Genomic DNA, 23,564 nt, shown 5'->3' on the forward strand with positions numbered 1-23,564 from the left:
ACTATCATCAGATATAGGTTCATCATCACTAGAAACAGTCTCGATAAGGTGTCAAAAATATTCATTTCTTCGTCATAATTCAAATACTGCATCATAATTCACTAAACTGATAGAAAAAAGGAAAGATCTGACTGACGCTAGGACTAGCATGGGTATGACATACCCCGACTGATGTTTCTCAAAATCTATTTTTAGATGTGAACTAGTTTTCCCCTTGCTTAAAGAATGTGACATTGAATACAGCTCGACAAAATTCTAGCTAAATCCAATAAGAAATAAATAATAAAACTTGAAGGAAAATGGATTGGGCATGTAATACCCGGTGCGAGTTCTCACGGGTTAAATTATTATATTGACATGAATATAATATCACCTTCAAATGTAAGAGGACACTGAATAAATGAAGGGCTTTTATAAAGGAGAGATATTTACATATACGATGGCATTGTTGCATGTAAGATTGATATGTTGAAGGTATTGTACAAGATAACTAAATGGTCTGAATACTGTACACGGTAAAACTAATTAAATATGTTTTCCTTTAGCAAACATTTAAGAGAAGAATGATGAATTAATATATGATAATGTTAGGCGCCACATTTAATTAGGATTTAATTTCTGAAAACGCATGTTAAATAGAAAATATAATTTATTTCCATGCTCATATGATGTAAAATTATTCTTTAAAACAGACGTTTCCCTTTTTATTTCCCAGCAGGGGTTAAGTAAATATTAACGACCTAGTATTTTATTAGAAATTCAAAATTATGTTACTTTAATCATTTTTAATTTAAATATTGGTACAAGATATAGCCAACTATAGATTTTTTTTCATTTTGGCAATAGCACATTACGCCATCTTTGCTTAAAGAATCAAAATGCAATTATGTTACTTCAATCATTTTTAATTTAAATATTGGTACGAGATATAGCCAACTATAGATTTTTTTTCATTTTGGCAGTAGCACATTACGCCATCTTTGCTTAAAGAATCAAAATGCATAAGCCAGCTGGGAAAATAAAAATTATAGGTTTTTATGCTATTGCACTGAAGTCTTTTTATTTTCTTATAGTTATAAATGAACTCGCAGAAAATTTGATGATTCAAACCATGTTGCTTTATAAATATCCTTTCTGCTGTGATTGGTTAATATTGCACCACCGTCTCCAGAATGCAACTTCATTTTTTTCACGTGTATTGCATTTGTAGGCAGAATGCCTTTTTCTTGAAAAAAAATAAAATGCCCTTTTTCATCTGTTATAGATATAACTCCAAAATTTTCATCATAATTATGGGTTTGTAAACTTTGGTAAAATTATCACGTGAAGTTGTTAGAAATCCATGCAAAAAAGTATGGAAAATGGTTGCAGTATCAATGATGACACTTTAAAACAATGTTTGTTAATATATCACTTGCACCCAACTAAAAGTAAAGTACTGAAATATTTAGTTTGAACTAATAAAATTTGATTTCTTCTATTTCTTTTACCAGATACGAAGTACTTTTACTAAATAGTTTCTAATCTGAATTTTTTTTAATAGTATTTGTATTTAATTATAATAAACTTACTAACTCCTAATTTTATGTATAAAATTTAAATGTATTGTATATTGTCTTTCAGCTAATGATGCTTCCTCAAATGCAAAGAAAAACTCCACTACACCTTCTGTCCCTATAAGATGTCGAGGCCTTATTAAACCAATGAATGATGCAAGTAAGATATCTGCAACAGTTCTGTCATAGAATTTTGGGTGTACAATAGTCTGTCACTTGTCCAGTATAAAAGGATAGGCAGAGCATTGAATAAACAAAAGTGTCAGATATAGGGATATGTTAGGCAAACACTTATTAAATATCAAACTATTGTACAATTTTACATTTTGTAAGTAATGATTTTTACAGCAAAACAGGAAAGATTAACTGAAAAAATAAACTTGTATGTCACAAAATTATGTGAAGTTAAATACTGTACATCAAAAGTTCAGTCTTATAATGATTAAAAGAAATTTTTTATCATAGTCTACTTTTTTTTTGAAAAGTGCTATTTCTTCACTGTCAAGTCTTGCCATCTTTGTAGCGTCACTATATCCATTCCTGCAACTTCTTGTTGTTGTTGTGTTTAATTGATGTTTTTAGAGTTTCTTTCTCCATTGTTATGTGAAATTCTATGAGGCTCAACAACTGCTGCTTGATCTTGAACTTCCAATTTCGTTTTCATCATAATTGAAGGGAACAGCAATTTCTTGATCAGTTATTTCATACTGATCATTGTTCTTCATCCATCTTTTAATTTTGTGCAAACATACGTTTTCACATCTGTAGATGTGTTGCACTAAATGGTTTTTTTTTTTTTTTTTTTTTTTTTTTTTTTTACGGTTTCATTTGTGCTTTCCATTTTCCATCTTTGTGCAAACATACATTTTCACATCTGTAGATGATTTCACATCTGTAGATACGACACAATGTACATTTTCACATCTGTAGCACTAAATGTAATTTTTTTGTTTTGTTTTGTTTCATCTGCACTTTCCATTTTGATGGTTTCATCATCGCCTAGCAGCTTCTTCCGTGATTTGACAACTGTTATAGGCCTTAATTCTGCCCAGGCCTGTACAGCCCGATAAGCAACATCCTTTTCATTGATGCTTTTTTATATACATATATATTTATATGTAATTTTTTCTTTAGTTTCTTCTGTTGTGGACAGTTACTTCCTGCATAGTTCGTTTTTATTATTTCCAAAATGGCCTGATTCATAAGTTGCATATGGCAGTTATATAGGGAAAGGGGATAAACATTGCTTTAACTCTTTCATAAGATGCACCTCAGTCACCAAACCACTGTCTTGGGATGGCATGTTAACAGCACGCACTCTCTTATTGGCCACTCTCTTGGACAGTTAGCACTACTGAGCCTAACTTTGGAAAATAAATTTGTGGTCCAGTTGTTTCAGTTTTGGGCATATTATGAGAGGAAGACTCAGGTAGTTTCAAAATTAATTTGAAAACTTTATCATTATATTTTCCTTGTCATTTCAAGTATAAAAATGTTTCTCTAAATAAAACGCAAAATGTTCACCTCAACACTAACCAAACTTAAACAATAAGATATATATCTCCATATTGAAAAAAAATTAAATTATTCAGAAGCATCAAGATAATCCCCAAGTGTTTGTACCAGCTGATGCAGTTAATAGTCATTTCTGTTTATTTATGTTACTCATCCCACCATTTCTGCTTTGATTCCAAAACAAAATACCAAAAATAAAAAGTATGAAACAAAGATCAGCTCAGCCTTCTGCAGTCTAAAAACATTCCATCATAACAAACATAGAGCTATCTAGTGTCAAAAAAAAAAAAAAAAAAAAAAAAAAAGATACTAATTAAGCATTCTATCTAAAAATTCATATGCAGTACACGCATCCTTAGATCCAATTTAAATGCAGTTTCACATATAACATCAACTTCATTTTTCTAATATGTGATATGTGAACACTTTTCCATTATTTTTAGCTGACATGTTTATTATTAGATTATTATACTATATCATATGCTGCTTTGTTTTCATATATCATTTTCTATAGCTGCAAATAAATGATCACATTATATTAAAGTTCAAATGAGCATCATATTTTTATAAGGTATATGTCACTAACTTGCATTCACATGTGTTTATTTAACCAGTTTCTGAATTAACATAGCAAGAAATTTTACCGTAGCATCCAATAAATAGTCATTTATATGTTCATTATTTGAATCAGATTAATTACTTTTAATCAAATTGTACAAATGTATTCTGTAATTGTATGATTAGATTAAGTACAAGGATCATTCAGTAAGCTCTGAATTTAAGTATGATGTAAGACTTATGGGATGATGAAATGCAGTGAAGTGATTATGCTATCCTTTGATGGTCTAGAAAGGGAAGATTATTTGCTGTTTGATTTCTTTATAGGATGTAGAATGCTGTTGATCAATCATGTCTGTTGATATTGAAAGTACTGAAATATCATTCATTGATTGAATTTTCAACAAGATAAGGCATCTATTGATAAATGCTTATAAATGGATGGTTGTAACATAGTTGCCAACCTTGAAATAAAAAACCAAGATATTTTCGTATTGTGTGAAATACTCATTAACAAGTTAAATATAAAGTCAGTTGTGCTACATATTGGGTCACATAAAAAGTCGCCGTGGTTTCTTGGTCCATTTTTGAAGAAAAATTTTCTTTATTGAAAGTCAGTTTTTATAAAGTACAGATTGACCATTCTTATCTATGACCTTTTGCCATTTTTTCATAATGGCATAATTCCATCGGTTTCATAATTCCATAATTCCATCGGTTTAGAACTTCTGTGGTTTATCATCGAAAAATGTGGCAGAGTAATTTTCAGCGGCTCTTCTGTCGGCCAATTTTTACCGTCAAGAGAGTTTTGTAGAGACCGAAGAAAATGGTAGTCAGACAGTGCAAGGTTAAGGCTATATGGTGAATGCATCAAAACTTCCCAACCAAAGTTTCTTCCGAGTTATCGCTGATATGTGTGGCCACGCCCGCGCATTGTCATGTGAAACACAACATCCTTTCTGTTAGCCAATTCTGGTCACTTCTTGGATTGGGCCAAATTAATGGTTTCACCAGGATGCACCAGGTTTTAATTCATGTAGCACCCAAGCATCAGGCTTCTTTTTGTAGCCTGCTCTTTTCAAATGAATCCAAACTGTCATGTGGTTGATCTTTAGTGCCTTCACTGTTTCCCGACAGCTTGTGTGCCAGTCTTGCTCCACCTGTTGCAAAATTTCAACGACCTTTTTCAGTGACTGGCCGACCAGAGCAAGGTGCATCTTTGACATCGAAATTTCCGGAATGGAATCAAGCAAACCACTCCTGAGTCCTTCGTTCACTCACAGCATTCTCACAAAAATTTTTGACATGTTTTTGCAGTCTTTTTACCTTTTTTATAGTAAAAAAAGTATTGCATAGCATATTTCTTCAGCTGTTTCACTCATTTTAAAATCAATATAACTTTTTAGATGAGCAACAAATTAGAAAACTATTTTTACAAACAATGGAAGCTGAATGGCACCTTTTAAGCACATGTTTGTTTGAGACAATCGGGTGAGTTTTGCCAGATGTATAGGCATCAGCACCATCTAGTGGCAAAAAACTGCAGAGACTTTTTATAGGAAATATATTTATTCCTTCAAATTAAAATTTTATTTTACATAATGCTTTTTTGTTTGAGGGGACTATCTGCATTACATTTTAAAAACTAATGAATTTAAATTTTGTGTTGAATTTTTCTGAGTTTGGAGAAAAGCTTTTATCTGCTAAGTATTTTTAAACATGATAAATTAATAATTAATATGCTTATAATTACATAGATAAACTTAGTAATGTGTAGCTTATAGATTTAAAGTAAAATTAAACATTTTCCTATTAAACATTACTATTAATGGTAACATGCCCGAGTAGAATAGTAGGACGACTATGACTTAAACAGCAGACGAGTCTTCACTAAATACTCTGCAAAACTCTGTAAAATGTTTGGATTATATAAGCATTCATAAAAAAAGTTACACAAAATAATTTGGGAAAAAAAATTGTGCACAATTTGAATTTCATTTAGGTGACACAGTTGTTGCCTTAGCTTGTTGTATCATCAAAATTTACTTTTTATTTTTCATTTCTTTTGAAGGTTTGTGTTAAATAATTCTTCCAAGATTACATTTAAAAGAGTTGATTCTAAAGTCAGATAAATTAAAAACTGAGAGATTTGACTATTTATTGAAATCATTACACCAGAAATCGAAAAATAAAAGTCTAAATGTTCTAAAGACCTTGTGCCGAAAATAAATGCTGATTTTTTTTTTTTTTTTTTTTTCCTTCCCCGCATGGTTTGTGGTTGTAGATAAAGCATGGCATTACTGCTAAGACCCAAGAAACAAAAGAAAAGAACATGCTGTAGAAATTACAGTAGATCTTAATTGACCCTTTGAATGCAGAACCAAAAATTTGTCAGGAAGATTTTAGACACTTTTCCGGATGAAGACAGCATGTTGACTTATGAATATAATATCACAAGAACATGTGTTTATTATGCTAGTTTGTTGACTCGGTCATTAAAATAAAATGCTATGGCTATGTAGCATAAAATGCTATAAGCATTGTCTAGGAACACTTTTCTGAGCAGAAAAGTGTTGCTAGACTGCTTCAGCTCACAAGCTCAGTTTTCCTAGACAGATTTTATTATTCTGTTGTACTTACTTCAGCTTTGAGGGACTATCTGCATTACTCCATATATCATATTTATCAGACCTGGCCCCGTTTCTTTTTTTTTTTTTTTTTTTTTTTTCAAAAACAAATGTAGAATTTATATGGCTCGAGTTATGGCATGATGATGATTTGAAGAATGCTATTCTGGATTGGTTTAAAGTCTGCAACAAAATACTTTTTTCTTTGAAACTCATATTTAATGGAGCTCTGTGTATTGAAATTAACAGAAATTATATTAAAAAGTGAGAAATTAATTTTAAACTTTTGTCCTGCACATATCTCTTAGGCTTAAAGCTTATTGGATGTCCCTCTTTACTTCCCTCTGCCTAGGCATATTGAGGAAGAGTAATTATTTAAATACTTAGATATGTTTATAAAACATACTGTCACCTATGCATAACATGTAATACTATGAGTGTTTGATGTGATGTACAATTACTGCATGTTGTATCAGAAACAAATGTTCTTTTTCCAAAACCAATTTTTCAGCTCCTTTAAGAGGTATTCCAAGTAGAGTTACACCAAGTGGTTTTAAGTCTCGTTCCAGTCCTTTAGGAAGGCTAAATTCCACTACACCTAACAGAGTTCCAGCCAGAACACCAGCTGGTAGGAAAGATGGTGGTATTAAGGTAGTGTATTTATATTTGAATATGATTTAATATTAATATTATATCACATTATATGAAGGAGAAATGAACTTCCTTTATTGATTAATGAATTATATTTATCTAGTGAATGAACCATGTCTAAGGTTAAATGATGTTATTAAATATAGTGCAATACTGTTATTTGAAATATCTTGAGCAAATGTTTAATTTTTCTTATAATGTTATGTTACCTTTCCATCAACCACTTGTCTTTACCATGTCACATCTTCTACATGGTCTGCCATAGCATAGCAGCCCCATAATGTTATATCATTTAAGACTGCATTACAGTAGGTCATTACTTTTAGAGTTGTATGATGCTATACTAAGAGTATGTTTAGTTTTGGTTCTTCATAATACACTCACGTTTGTGAAAATTGCAACACCATGAAGGACTTATGCGAGTGAGCTGAAATTTTCAGGAAATGCAAAGTAGCGCATGATATGCAAATGATTAGAATTGCAAATCCGTAGCGCATGCGTATGCTGAGCATCGCCCTCTGAACGGCTGATGCATCCGAATAAATAGATGGCTGTAGCGAGGCATGTATGGTTATCGGTGGTTATCTGCTAGTGGTAAACGTTAACTCAATCTGTACTTATGCCTCGTCGACGAAAGAGAGCGAGATTTGAACAACTTACAGAGTTTGAACGAGGGAGAATCATCGGCCTTCGTGAAGCTAGATTGTCGTATCGTGCAGTAGCCTCTCGTGTGCAGCGTAACAGCAGCACAGTGATGTGCGTTTGGAAGCAGTGGACGGATGAGTGTCGGACAACTCGGAAATCCGGGAGTGGACCCCGAAATGTGACGTCAGCTCGCGATGATAGACACCTGGTCCGCATGGCGCGGACGGACCGTACAGCTTCCTCTAGACAATTGGCAGCACTGTGGTCAATAGCTACAGGTGTTTCATTGTGTGCTTCATCAATTCGTAGACGTCTGCTGCAGTGTGGACTGCGCGCACGGACTCCTTTATACAGGATCCCCCTAACGCACGACCATCGCCGCCTGCGGCTACAATGGGCCAATCAGCATAGAGACTGGCGTGCTGATTGGCAGCATGTCGTGTTTTCTGACGAATCCCGCTTTAATTTGTGGTACCATGATGGCCGCATTCGTGTCAGACGCTATGCCGGTGAACGCCACCTTCCGGAGTACATTATCGAACGCCACAGTGGACGAACACCCGGAGTTATGGTCTGGGGCGCCATAGCATATCATAGACGATCTCAATTGCTACGAATTGTGGGCAATCTGAACAGTAACCGGTATATCCGTGAAGTTCTACAGCCCGAAGCTGTTCCCTTCCTTCAAAGCTTGCCAGGCGCTGTATTTCAACAGGACAATGCCCGCCCTCATACTGCTCAGATTGTTAAATCCTTCTTTGCAGCGCAGCAGGTACAGCTTCTTCCTTGGCCTGCGTGTTCCCCGGATATGTCGCCAATTGAACATGTGTGGGATGTCATTGGTCGGCGTCTTGCTCGTGATCCTCGTCCTGTTGCGTCTGCAGACGAACTTTGGGTACGCGTACAAACGATATGGAATGCTCTTCCTCAGTCAGACATTCAAACTTTGTTTGACTCCATGCCACGTCGTGTAGCAGCACTTATTGCGGCGCGTGGTGGCCACACAAAATACTGATTCTGATCTCTTGTTCTTGTTTGTTTGCTTTGAACATTTAATCATTTATTTGTACCACTACCACTCAACTGTGTATTAAATTGCATTCAATTATGACGATTCCTTCTTGGTGTTGCAATTTTCACAAACATGAGTGTATAAATATAACTACATCATTCTTGTCTAACTTAAGTTTTGATAAATATGATCTTTGAACATATTAAGTTGAATAGAGATGTGTTAATACATAAGTTATGCGTTATTTCAATGTAAAGATAAATGTATATACTGCTTCTAGGTGCTTCAATAAATCTGTTCAAAAGGCATATTTTCAGTGTAAATATGATATAAATATTTTGGCCTATTATGAAAAAGCATTAAAAATTTTCAGTTTATGTGTAAACTGCAATGGTGATTTTGAGATTCAGTTTAAAATTAAATAGAATTCAAATTTCAGAATTTCTGGCTTTTATGTAATTATGAAGTGCTGCAGTTTTCTTTTGATTTTACTTCAGATACTAAAAGCACCAATAGCTTTTACTAATCCCCCCCTTGAAGGCTATTAAAAAAAAAACAATTCTTTTGGGGAAGTTGATCTCTTTTATATATATTTTATATATATCTCTGAAAAGTGTGTGTGAAATTTTCTGTGAATATTTTCTTACTGTGTTTTCCAGTTAATTTGATAAATTTCTACTGCAGAGATATTCCCAATATATAAGTGTCAGGCTGTTTGTGTATTAATAATGCTAATATTTTTTAGATTCATTTAAGAGAGAGACTATTTTATCCTTGTTGCTTAACACCAAGTCATCACATTAGCCATTAATCGTGTGAACAAATTTCGTGGATCATTTTGTTTACAGTATCCTAGTTTCATCGTAATTTTAAGTAAAAGTGTTTGAAGTAATGAATTCTAAGGTTCCCATATTCCCGTTTCTTTTAGATTTTAAAGGAGCGTTTACAATATGATATATGTGGCATAAAACTTTTGGTGCAAAAGTTACAGTTTTCAGCTTTTTCAAGATTGATGTGAGATAAAAAGAGGCTATCAATCGTAGTGAAATATGGAAAATCATTTTCCACTTGCATTTTTATATGGTATATTTAAAGCATACAAAAAAGTGCAAGTGATGCTGAAAAATTTGGAAAACCTTCAATTGTGTTAAATTGTGACATTATATATATTTTGTTTGACCAACAACACATTTTTGTGTTGTAGATAGCCACAACCAAAAGTTGAATGTCACATGAGTTTGATTACTTAAATACAACTAATGTAAAGTAAAAATGAAACAAACATACCATGTTCTTGAAGTATGAAACCACTTCTTTCTTTCACTGTGTCTTCTCATTTTTGAGAATTGTTTTACAGGGAACACTAAAACCAATTTAGCAAGAAATATACTCCCTCTGGCAATTTTTCCTTATTTTATGTTTGTTGCAGTCCTAACTGATCATTGAAGGATGTTACCAGTTTTCAGTTTGCTGGATTTCAACTTTAATTGGATTTTTTCTGTTTAAATTTTAATTACGATATTTGCGTCATATAAGACACACTTTTTTCTTTTGAAAATAGGTCTGATAAACCTGGTGCGTCTTATACATTGATATACAGTTTTTGATTACATTCATTTTTAGAAATTTTCCCTATTTGGAGTTATGCGATTTTTTTTCCCTTGTTTCTTTGTGCAAAAGATGCCAGTTGAACATGAAGGGAAAAATTGTTGAATTTCATTGATTCGTCATTAATGCACGAAAATGAGAAAATTTTGAACTTGCACAAATAGGAAGTATGGACAAGGATCGTCTGACTTTTGATGTGCCCACAAACAAAACTGCAGATTCCAAAGGTACAAAAAGTGTTACTGTTACAACTTCAGGACACAAAAAAACTCACTACACGGTTGTTTTATGCTATTGTGCTGATGAGACAAAATTGCCCCCACTATTAATTTTTAAAAGAAAGACACTACCCAAAGAAAAATTGCCTAAAGGAGTGTTTATACATGTTCACACAAAAGGCTGGACGGATTTAGTAATGCACTGGATGGTACAGAGGACAATTTGTTTTATGATAACTCAAATCCTGATTTAAAAGAGGTTTCAAGTGACTTCATTTAGCTCTGGAAATAAGTGTCTGGGTTGTGATGAAGATTAATAAAGGTGTTCTTTTCCAAATAGATTGGGTATTTGTAGAAAGTATTATTTTGTATTTGTATTACTTTATATTTAAAATACTATAAATTCATTATAATGATCAGTAATAAAGTTTTATCCTTTGAAAATGTGTATAAAAAAGAGGGTGCATCTTATAGGCTGTTGTGTCTTATAATTTATTTTTAAAAAATTGACCACCGTCCCAATATAAAATATTCAGAGATGTTTTACATAAAATTATTTTTTTTAGATTTGTGATTTTGGCTAAGAAATTCATGTAAAACTATGTAAAGGAATATTTTATTAACTACTTTAAAGTTGTTTTGAAAGTTTAACATAATGTAAGGTAAGCAAATATTATTGAAAAAAAAATATTTCATTGTAAATTCTGTAGCAGTGGAAAAGTTTTATGCAGTTATGTTTGTGAGAGAACTGTAAGCAATAACTTTATTATTAAATAAAGTTAATCTTACTTAAAAAATAAAATTTATTTTATTAAAGCAAATCTTTAAATTTCTTTATTAAAATAAAATTGTTTTGAATTTCTGCAGCTTCTTGAAATAGATGAACAACCAATGGGCTATGGCAGAGATGCGAAGCGAAGGAAGAAACTCCCAGGTAGGATGAATCCTTAAATTGAAAACATTGCCATTCTCGAAAAACGAAATTTTGTATTAACTGCTAGATTTTACTGCATGACAAGTGTTTTATTTCATATATTGTATTTTAACATTATCGTTATTTATTTGTATATATACATTTGTTTCTGTTGCTTATATTTTTATACCTGCATTACAGAAGTTGAAGTTCCTGAAGTCCGTAAGGAAAAAGATGGAGCAACTCCTCCAGTATCTTCATCACCATCCACACCAGACTACGCAGCTGGTCTGCTGACTACGTCTCAGGTAGGCTTTTCTTTTATTTAATTTGTCCCCCCCCCCTTTTTTTTTTAATCTAAGAGCACTTCTTATTATGTATACTGAAATTTTCCCAAGGTTATAGCTAAAACGCCTCTTGTGAATTATCTATTTTAGAAGAAGATTTTAAAAGTTTTAATTTCTGTGATATATCCATTGTGGGATATGTTCTGGATATATTTAACATAGGCGTGTTGTCATGTGGGCATTTTCACAGCGTATACATTTTGATGTAGCTGGTGTAAGATAAACACGTTGTTATAACACGAACAATTGTGACATTCTCTTCTAATCTCGATTCACGTCATATGGGAGAGAGGTGAAAATGCATGCCATTCGGCTAAAGTGCACATGCATTGTGTTCATTAGTCACAACACCTCATCTCTAAAAGATTTGATTGTGTCTTTCAATTTCATACATGTCGAATTTACATGTAAACATTCCTGGAAACAACAAATAGTAATGAAATTTTTGAACTTAATTTTTATAAATTATTACTAATTTTAATTAAAGTTATTTCAACATAATTCCAATAATCTTAATCATTAAAAGTAGTATTCAATTAATTTTTCCTTAAATCTAAATCTTTAAAATTATCATTTTTATATAAACAGTTATTATATAAACAAAATAATGCAAATCAATCATTTACATTAAACATTTTACTTTACCAAACCATAGCTAAATATTAATCATATTACATGGCATTAGAAAATTTCCAATGTCTAGCATTTTAGCTGTAGAAAAATGTTTAAACAAAGTAGTCAAAATGTTCATAACATTTCAAAAGTTATTGACTTTTGGACGTATTTCAGTCACTGGAAAATATGTCATTGAGTCACATCAGCAATATAAGACCCAGCATAGTCTTTGTTTGGTGAAAAGTCTATTCATAGTCCTATGGGAAGTTCGGTAGCATTACTTAATTCAAAGGGTAAAATTACAAAAGCATATTGTCCTCAGTGCATTATAAACAAAGTCAACTTTTGCCACTCAGAGTTTAGTCGTATTTGCCAGTATCTTTTAAAAGAAGATTGATTAAAGTAATGTAGTTGAATTTTGACACTTAGTAAATTATGTTTATAGTGTTTTTCAGTGAAAAGGCATCAGTTTCACTTTTTGAGTTCAGATAATGGTAGTCCACACATAATCTTATCGTTCCGTCTTTCTTCGATACAAACTACTGGATGCATGTATTCATTTTTTGATTCAACAGTTAGTCCTAATTGTAATAGCTCATCTTTTTATCCATCTACTTCATTATTTTTTAGAACTGTGGGTATCTGGTATGGCTTTTGCTTCTTTGGTACACTTTCAGACTTTAATTTGATGTTATATTCTCCAATATTGGCAATTTTTGGAATATTAGAACACGGCATGCTTTCTTAAAATTTCCATGAGTTTTTTTCGTATGTGGTTCAAGGTGTGTAAGACCAAACTTTTCGTCAAAACAGTGTTCATCTCTTTTTAATGAAACAATTTTTGGAATATTTTCAACTTCTCCAAAATGAAAGTCTGTTTGGATTTCCACATCTCGGTTGCATGAATGTGCTTTGAAGTATCATCAGGCATTTGCACTATGTAACTATAATCAGTATGCCATTTGATGATTGTAGTAGGTCCAGTCCAATTTGCATAAACTTTATTTTCGCTATCAGGGATCAAGATAATTATAAGACAAAATAATGCAAATCAATCATTTACATTAAACATTTTACTTTACCAAACCATAGCTAAATATTAATCATATTACATGGCATTAGAAAAATTCCTTAAATTCTTTGTGACGGGTATTCCGAGTATGGTAGAGTACATAAACTTATTGCTTTCCAACAGCCGTAAGTTCTGCCTATTTAGCAGCTTTTTCTGACTTTATCTTCAAATTATTCAGATAATCAGTCAGACTTCGGACAGGTCATCAGTTTAACCGCTTGATCTTTTCTTGAGAGTTTTAAGCTCTTTGTCGTAATTCTGTGCGGGTTATGAAAATCTTTGATAGCTTTTAAAGCTGCACCATCTAATAAACTAAGCAAATAATTGAACTTATCAACTTAAGATAACTTTTCATTTTGATTTATTGCTGTACCAAAAGTATTATAAAAAGTTTGCCATACTTCAGCATTTCCATAAAATTTATCAATCGTAATTTTTAGCCACTTAACATTGTGATCAGAGCTTTTATTAACAATACCAGAAATAATATATATATTTCTATTATCATGAGGAAAATAATTAGAAACTAGTGAATTGTTAACATTTCTTTTTCTTTTAATAATTTTGTGCCTCTGAAATCTCATTTTGTAATCTTTTCTTCCTATTCCAGGGCACTTTCGATTTCAGTTTCAACGTCATTTACATCAATTAAATTTCTAATTTTTTTTATTTACACTTTCAAAAACTGCTTTTAAAGGCAATGCTTTTAAAATTTCTAATTGTTTTATCTGTGTCTTCAGTATTACCAGAAGCAATTACAGATTCAATAGAACCTGTTATTTTAGTTATGGCTGAACAAATAACTTTCTGTTCTTAAGTTTCTGAAATTCTGCTTCAGCCATTTCTATTATAGTTCAATTTCCAGCAAAATAAATTGAACAAAATACTTCTTACTTTTTTTGACAAATCATTTGCACTTCATTAGGATGTTTATAATTCATTATAAATACATCCATCTCCTCTGACACCACTGTGATGTATCAGTTTACGATGTGGGTTCTGGATATATTTAACATAGATGAGACATGATGTGGGCATTTTTACATAGCATGCATAGGCGGTATAAGACACACTTTATTATAATTTGAATAAAAGTTAATATATTATTTCCAGTGGCATGGCTTATACCATAATGTTTCCTTATCATGACATTCTCATCTTCTAATCTCAACTCAGTGTCACATGGGACCAAAGACGCATGCCATTCGCCTAAAGCTTGCATGCAAATGACAATTTCTTTTTAAAATGAAATAATTCTTATTGCTAGTTCTTAGTTTCTTCCATTATGTACACTTAATGCAAAATTAAAAATGCAATAGAAAAAAAAGACATATTTTTTAAACAAATGAACTCTAAATTTTAAATTACATTTGAAGGTTTAAAAAAAGGGAAAGAAATATTATGAATAACAATTAAATTTAATGAAAAAATTGTTATTCATGTTTTCTGTAGAGTGAATCAAAGATTGGTTAAAATATGTAAATCCCTAAAAAGTGTCAACTATTAAAAGTAAAGTTTTCTTAAAAAAGGAGTAGAAGTCTGAGGAAAATAAATGAAAATCAAAAGAAATTAACAGTTAGAACCAAATTATTCATTAAATATTATGGTGGAAGATGTAGAAATTTGCCTAATTAATAAGTAATTCACATTAGATATTCTGAATAATAAACTTATTTTAGAAGACATTTTCTGGTCCATCTGATGATGGAAACAGTGCAATTTTGAGATTAGTTGTATGGATATTCTCTTGTCACAATTTTTCACATTGCATCATCACTGTTTATCCATTTTCAAATTAAGTACCATGTTGTCTATTAATATGCCCTTTTTGTATGGTATGATCCCATAGATTTGAGAATAATCTACTGTTTGCTGTTTTGTAGAAGGGCATGTCCTATATTTTAATCTTTTTATTTATTAGTTTAATTTACTTTCAGGGATGGAAGGGAAAAATACAGCAATAACAGTTAATAAATATCCTTATTCATTCATAAAGAGAAAATCTATTTTAGTGAGAGTCAATTGGGTTATATCAAATAAAATATCAGATGTTATGAGTTTATTGCAACATCATGCTTGTTCATAATTTCTGCTAAGTAGCATTTTTTGGCAACAGTTTTGTGGCCAATGAAATTTTTAAAAAAAAATTAAAAAGTTTTATCTCCTCTCTCCCTCTCCTCTTTTTTTAAAATTAATGTTTTGAAATATTTTATGCAAATGTGGCAAAATGCAGTTAAACGTGCATGCTACAAGAGTCAGCTGTATTCTTTTTACTTTAAATAAGGAATATAAATTTGACTTATGTCTACTTTTTCTAGTTATCTGGACCAAATATTGCTGTCATTGCTCCAACTGCTACGACCCCAAGCTATGCACCACCTCAGCCTAGTAATGCTCTTCCATCACCAGTCAACGCAACACCGACTTTACCTGGTAAAGCTGTTGTAACTAAAATAGTATTTGTCAAAGCTCAATCAGCGGGTAATATAATTTTGACTAAAATGGTATTTAAAGAAACTAGTTGACTTTCTCCAAAAATTTGAATGAAAATGTGTTATCATGGATTTTTTTTTAATGCAATGCTATGCTGCTCTGTTTCAAACAGACTTTCTCATTTCAGAGAGGATTTTCTGTGTTTTAATTTTGCAGAAGTAATCCTTTCTTCTTTTTTTTTTTTTTTTTTTTCTTTTCTTCTCTCATTCCATTATTTCTATTATATTTTTAAATGAAATTTTCTCAGAATGATTACTTGTTTAAGTTTTGTTTAATATTAAGAAATTTTAGACATTTTTATGAAATAAATGCAGTATTTCTACTATATTTATTGAAGAATTATTATAATTTTAAGATTTTAAATAATGTTGGATCACATTAATGCAATTTTTATTTCTAAACTGCTGTGATTAATTTAATACAGATGTTCCTTATTAAGATTATATCCTCATCAACCATTGTAGGTTGAATGTGCATTTATTACATTTAACCTAATCAACATCATAGCTTAAAAAAGCCCACCTTAAAAATGTGCTCAGGAAACTTGTAATAATGTGCATTTAATCTGGCACAGTTGCATATTAGAGAGCTAAATATCTTGTATAATTTATTTAACCTTTAATTGCTGTGAGAATTTTTTCGGCATAATTACTGTGAGCAGTCTCACAGACTGCTTTAAAGAAACATGTAAAAATATAGACTTTTATGCCTTTTTAAAGAATGTTATAGATACTTTATGCATGTTTATGGAATTCTAATTAATTTAAATCAATATATTTTAAAGATTTTATGCAGTTAAATTCTTTTAAAAAATGACAACTTTCTTCTTTTTTTAAGGAACAAAGCTTTTAAAGAACAAAATATTTTACTAAACATGCATGAAAATATGTGACTTTATTAAGCATTACTGCCAATAAAGTCATAATTCTACAACAATGAATTTAATTATTAAAAAATAATATATTAATATATCTTTGTTTATAAGGATGAATTGTAAGATGATACACAGTCAAAACACATTTTTTGAGAGCACTTAAGACACTGGTTCCTTGCATTCCAAGCATTTGTATGCTGTTTTTCTCTTCTTACAAGGTGGGCACAGACTACGTGTTTTCTTTCTTCTAATTTTTCTTTTTGATTTGATAAATCTATTCTCTGAATTTGCAAGGATTTATCTAATAGTTACCTTCAGTTGCCTTGGCAAAAAAACGGAAGTTATTTCCAACTTTCAGATGTGGTTTAATAAGTTGATTAGCTAATAAAAGCATAACATTTTTCTTTTCGGTTTTGTAGCATCAGGATATGACTGGACCAATATGTATGAACATAAATTCCAAGTATCTTCGGGATCATCCTGCAAAAAATAGACTCTGCTCTAGAGTCTATTTTTGCAGGATGTTTCAGACCAAGTAGCTGAATTATTGTGTTCGTACCGCTCGATTTGGTTCTTTTTTGCACCACCTGAAGTGCTTTTTTCCATAAAAATTAGAATTTTATTCACAGTCATTAGAAAAATTATGATATTCATCTGCAGAAAGCTCAGATTCACTTTTGCTTTTGCCATGATTACTGCATGATTCTTCAGAATCAGAGTATTCTACATAAAAAATATTGTTGACAAGATATTCAATTTCTTTTTGAGTGATAGAAATATGGAATGTTTTCTTGTGAAATATGAAGCCATATTTATCAATTTTACGAAAAACAAGCATCCGATAAATAATGTCTATCATCCACTAAAACTGGTACGCATCTGCTGTGAGCGGTCTCCTAGAACACTTGAAAAGTAAAAAACGTGGTAACTGAAACCATAATAAAGCTAGAAGTGTGAAACTGGATATGTGACCTTGTGGGATGGGTTTGAGAAGGTAGAAGGATAGACAGGGACCATTCTCCATTTTTAGGGGTGGAAACAAAGGTTAGAAAATCTTCAGCAGTCTCTCAGACCGCTCACAGCAGTTAAAGGTTAATACTAAAAGTAAAATTTAGCATTTTTATGAGAACTTGCCATCCAGTGCAGCTGAAAGTGTACTGGATTTTAAAAAAATATTTGACATTGGTCATTACGATTAATTGCTAGATATAATGCTTTTTCGTGTAAGTTATGCTGAGATACATTTTATGTAAACATACTCACTCACTTTAATACTTTATTTTTTTAGCTACTACAACTTCAACTCCTACTGTTGTCAAGCCTAGAGAAAACTTAACTCAAGCTGTTCCTGCGGCTGAAGCACAAAATCAAGTACAAACTCCTGTTCCCACTGTAAATACTGTTCAGACTCATCAAGAGCCATCAAAACCCCAAATCATCCATGCTGCTACAATTGGAAATCTAACTACTTTAGGTGGATCATCCTTACAGTTGCAGCATATGCCTGTTCAATCACAGCAACAATTACCTACTCAAATCTTGCAGCCTCCTCCAAGTATACAGCCCCAGCAGCAAGTGCAAATGCATACCATAGTTCAACCTACCCAACCAACAAAAAAAGCAAACCTTTCATTGACAGTAAGATTATTTATATTTAGATTTCGAGATATCCATACAAAGTTTTAATTTATAGCCCAATCAAGTGTTTAAAAATTGTCAGTAAAATTTAATTATTTTCTACAAATTTCTAAAAATGTAAAAATCAAAAATATTAATACAGTAGCATATATTATTAAATTAATTTAATTTTACGTTAAGAAAGCAATTGTCCGATAAATTTTAATTCTGGTATGAAAACTGAGTTAAATTAAGAATGAATGACTTAGCTTGTACAGCATTTTAAAACATATTTCATGTTCATACATTGGAAATAAGTTGACAGGAATTGCAGTTTAATGAAAGAGCTGGAAATGCAGTCAAAATTTTTCGTTAAATACTTAAATTGATGCTTACATTCTTAAATAAATATAAATATGATATATTTATGTTACTTTAAAGGAAACATTATATAATGCATAATTTTAATCATAGTATCTGATATTTATATATATATATATATATTTTTTTTTTTACTTTAGGAAAAACTGACAGATTTGGCGACAATGTAACAGGGTAAAAAAATAACATACGATTTTAAACCATAAATCCTGCATTAAAATTTAAATAAAAAGCACACTTCATAGTTATAATCATGCACAAAATTGAAATCAAATGCCTGATCTAATTCTTTAAACTTTAGCCGTTCACAGAGCCGTGCCAGGATATTTTTTCACCTGAGGCAAAAAGGTTCCTTGCTATGAATTATATACCCCCCCCCCCCGGGGTCAACGTAGAGAACTTTGAAAAACTACTGGCTAGGATCTGTACCTAGGCAGTCTCGGCCTCGAGGGTATAAAATTTATGAACTTGGTGGTTCTGAAGACCCTGGGAAAGATCATTTATTGGCCGGCCTCAGGGTCTGGCATGTTCTGAGCGGTGTGGAACCATAGCCGGACGGCTAGTTCCCCTCGGTTTGCTGGGAAACGGTCCATGCGACTGGCAGGAGCAATTGACGACCAGTGCTGCCTGGTGTCGTATCCAGGTGGTGCGCTGCTCCCCTGGAAGGGTAATAGTGGAGGTTGCTCCACGAAGTGCCCAAAGGGAGAGTAGACCCGTAGTGTGCTAGTTCACGAGGCGGAGAAGCCAAAAATTTACACCCTATACTTTGATATAAATTGCTGCCCATCCAGTAGATCTAAAGGATTGCCCTTAAATTCTACTTAACTTGTGTCTTCGTGAAAGCACAAACAATGCAGCCAGCATATTGATTTGAACATTTTCCCCCGCAGAATGGTGGGTTTTGAGTGTTTGCGAGCTCAGAGTGATCGTTGTGTTTCAATTGAATACCCAAACAGCAAAACTAGTCGCAACTGATGACTTATTATGACTAACAATCACTAATTTTTTTTAATTCAACGAGGCCTTAAATTCTCTTTACTGGGTGACCCCCCCCCCCTTTTTTTTTTTTTTTTTTTTTTTTTTTTTTTTCTGAGAGAGAGAGGGAGAGAAGGACTTCTGATGTGCAACAATCTGGAATTCTGGAATAAGCAAAACATATGCAATAGGTTTGAAAACATTGGGTAAAAAGCATAGGTACAAAGGTGGTAGAATCATGATATTTGCAGGTATTTTAAATGGCCATGTTGAGACCTAGTAAATTTTACCTGTTCAGTTATGAATGCTGAAATATAGAGAGATGAGTTTCTCAATTTGCATGTGAAGTTGTTTAGAGATTCAGTTGGTAATAACTTCATCCTTATGACAGTAATGCTCATCCATATCACATTACAGTAGTGACTGACTATGTTGAGAGGAGAGAATACCAGCAAAATGAAAAATCACTGTTAAGCTTGCATTTTCATCAGGAGTGACCACATACCTTATTAATTTTTTACAATGTGTCTCTGAAAAACTGCTAACACCAGCTTTCCCATACTCCATTTTATATTATGTTTCCTATGTGCTTATTTAATTTCCCCCCCCCAGAAATAGACAGTTCTGCATTTTGGATAAGACTATTACATTTTGGACATCTAACGTATCTTTTAGGCATAACGTAATAGTTTTGTGCAATCCGTAGCATTAGGGGCAAAATCATTCAAGCTACCTGGGTTTTTATAATTGTTTCTTTAAGCTTTCCCTCCAATGCATTTATGTTTATAGTACTGGTGTTACTCTTTTCACTGCCCAGTGCAATCTCTTCAATTTCTAAAATCTGCTGCCCAATAGCTCCCTAAATTTTACAAATTTTGCCACCCTTAAATTCTGCCGTCTGATGTGGCTGCATGTGTTGTACATGCTTGGGTGCCAGCCCTGCATATATGTCAAACAGTAGAGTATCAATTAATCTAAATTAGTTTAATAGTTTTATTTTTAAAAATGTAGATTGTAGATTTTAATAGCTTTTTGCTCAAACTAATGAAACACTTAAATAAATTAAATGCTAGTATAATTTTACTTATTATAGAAAGTGGAGTAAGTAATCCAAGTAATTGAAGTTGCAGATATACAAAGTATGGATAGCAGGAATTCTACTGTAGATGATACTCATAAAATTTTGTTTTTTGTTTTAGTTTAAAAATTTCCTCCACATAGATTCTTACTTTGATTAAACATCACAATTCGATAACATTTGATCACATTTAATTAATTGATTGATGATTGATTCTATCAACTAATTTGTTGGTTGTTTCATTTTATTAACTTGATTTTTTAGATATTGATAAATAAATAACGTGTTAATATATATGGGGAAGGATTGATGATAAGCATAACTACAACTCATGAAGTTAAACTAAGATTTATTTATTTACATTAGAATGAAAAAGAAAAGTAAAAAGAATAATCGTCAAAACATTTTGGATACGTCTGTCCTCACTATCGTTCACGTCTCATCTCATCTGACCACACCCTAATCTAGATGGCGCTCTTACATAATCTTAGTTACAGTTCCCACATAATTCGGCCATCCGACATAGTCATCTGCCCTCAGATGACAAGAGCAAACAGTGAAATTTAACATATAAAATAAGGAAAAAAGAAAAACTACTAATACTATTAAACTATAAATGAAAATACTAAATTAATACAGATAAAATGGAAATACTAAGTTAAAGAGATAAAAGAAAATAATATTCTGTCTGGATCTTCTAATAACAGCACCTAGAAAAATAAAAAAAAAATAATCATAATCATAATAATCATAGAAATAAGTAATCTTAATCATAGAAAAGATGGATAGGATTTAAAGTCCAAAAGTGTAGAGCAGTTCATATGAGTAACTGTCCATAAAACACAGTTCAGGTCCATAAAACATAAGTTCAGGTAATATGTTCTGATGAAGTCCAAGGTTTCATAAATTCGGCGCAAGTACTTGTTTGCATAGGTCCATCGAAGAAACCACATTTTTTAACATCATAAGTATCATTTTGTTTGATTTTCACGATTTTATATGGTCCGAGAAACTTGGGTTTCAGTTTAAGACCAGGTCCATATTGTGTACGCTTGATTGCTACTAGATCATGAAGCTGGAATTTATGGGATGGTTTACATCGCAGATTGTAAGTTTGACGATTTTCAGCCTGGACTTTCAAAATTTGTCATTTAGCTTCCTTGTGAAGATCCTCACGAGTGTTGACGAAATCTGACTGGATCTCTGCATTTAACAACTCTGTAATTTTATCATGATTAGCAGATTTCATTTTAGTTCCAAACATGAGTTGGAATGGGGTTGTATTGATACTCCGTTGGTATGTTGAATTGATCACTTGCTGAACTTCACCAACGTGTGTATACAATTTTGACGGATTTTGAATCGATAATTTGGAAAGAACAGAAATTATGACAGAATTCAATCTTTCAATTTGTCCATTGGCACGAGGAAGTCCTGTAGTAATTAGAATGTGCTGTATATTGTTGGTTGAACAATAATCTTGAAAATCTTTTGAAGTAAATGCTGATCCTTTATCTGAAATTATATGCGAAGGATTTCCAAAGACAAATTTTTTATTTTCCAATTTAGATATTACTTCAGTGCTATCAGTAGATTTTGTCGGGTAAAGCCATACAAACTTTGTGAAAGAGTCAATAACAGCAAATATATACTTGTAATTTTTATGAGTACTGTGGAGTGGCCCTAAATGATCAATATGATATGTGTGAAGTGGTGCATCTTGTTTAGGTATAGAATGCAACATACCTTCTTGTTTACCACATTTACGATTAATTAGTATGCAAGGAACACAATTAGCAATATAGTTGTCAATTTTATCTTTAAGTTTAGGAATATAAAATTCTTGTTTGATGAGTTCTGTTCGTTTAGAAGCGAAATGTCCACGAAGATGTGCGTCCTTAATTATGTCACACTGCATTGATTGTGGAATAACAAGTAATTCCTTACCGTCTAGAAATTTATAAAGTATATCAGCTTTAACACAATAGTCATCATAAGGTTTAACTTTTAAGACTTCTTTGATAGCTCAGATGTGATCATCTTGCTCTTGAGAGTTTCATATTTTCAAAATGAGGCTATCCTGAGTGATGATCATAACAAGGGAGCTGCTGAATGCATCAACGTGTGTCATTCGTGTTCCAGTTCCGTGTTCTATTTCGTAGTCGAAATCTTCTAACATCAATGCCCAATGTGCTATTCGTGTATTTAAGTCTTTCTTGTTCATCGTCATTTTGAACGCATTACAGTCAGTAATAATCTTGAAGTGTTTTCCTAAAAGATAAACTCTAAATTTTTTCAAAGCTTGAATTACAGCTAATACTTCAAGTTCGTAACTGGTGAATTTCTTTTCTGCATCAGATGTCTTTTTACTCATGTAATAAACAGGATGTAGGCAATTATCTATCATAGACCTTTCAATGAGTATACAACCATAACCATGGATACTGGCATCAGTGTGTATTTCGGTATCGCGGTGTTGATTATAGATGTTGAGTACGGGTTTTTCACATAAACGTTGTTTCAAAAGATTGAAAGCTTTTCTTTCATTGTCACCAAAGTGGAAGTCGTTACCTTTCTTAAGGAGATCAGTTAATGGTTGAGCAATTATGGAAAAATTGAGAATAAATTTACGGAAATATCCGGCAAGACCAAGGAAACTTTGCAAGTCTTTGTGACTTTTAGGTTCAGGATAATTAATAACAGCGGCTGTTTTAAGAGGAGATAGGAACAGTTGACCATTTTCGATGACATGACCAAGAAATTCAATTCTAGGACTTAAAAATTTAGATTTTGTTAAAATTAATTTTGA

General features: G+C 32.1%; 1 protein-coding gene across 2 annotated transcripts in view; it reads left to right on the top strand.

The window, feature by feature from the left end:
* LOC118193806 (negative elongation factor A-like) overlaps positions 1-23,564 on the top strand; it is a 58,043-nt gene that overhangs the window by 15,428 nt on the left and 19,051 nt on the right. For both annotated transcript variants that reach the window (XM_035364967.2, XM_085824823.1), the window contains exons 4-9: positions 1,624-1,716; positions 6,768-6,907; positions 11,258-11,324; positions 11,505-11,611; positions 15,656-15,770; positions 17,993-18,342. In XM_035364967.2, the coding sequence (XP_035220858.1) occupies positions 1,624-1,716; positions 6,768-6,907; positions 11,258-11,324; positions 11,505-11,611; positions 15,656-15,770; positions 17,993-18,342 (872 nt within the window). The remainder of the gene's footprint in view (positions 1-1,623; positions 1,717-6,767; positions 6,908-11,257; positions 11,325-11,504; positions 11,612-15,655; positions 15,771-17,992; positions 18,343-23,564) is intronic.

The sequence above is a fragment of the Stegodyphus dumicola genome, chromosome 10, assembly GCF_044657685.1.
Source record: "Stegodyphus dumicola isolate Sdum_Otavi_A_Nest chromosome 10, ASM4465768v1".
Classification (NCBI taxonomy): Eukaryota; Metazoa; Arthropoda; class Arachnida; order Araneae; family Eresidae; genus Stegodyphus; species Stegodyphus dumicola.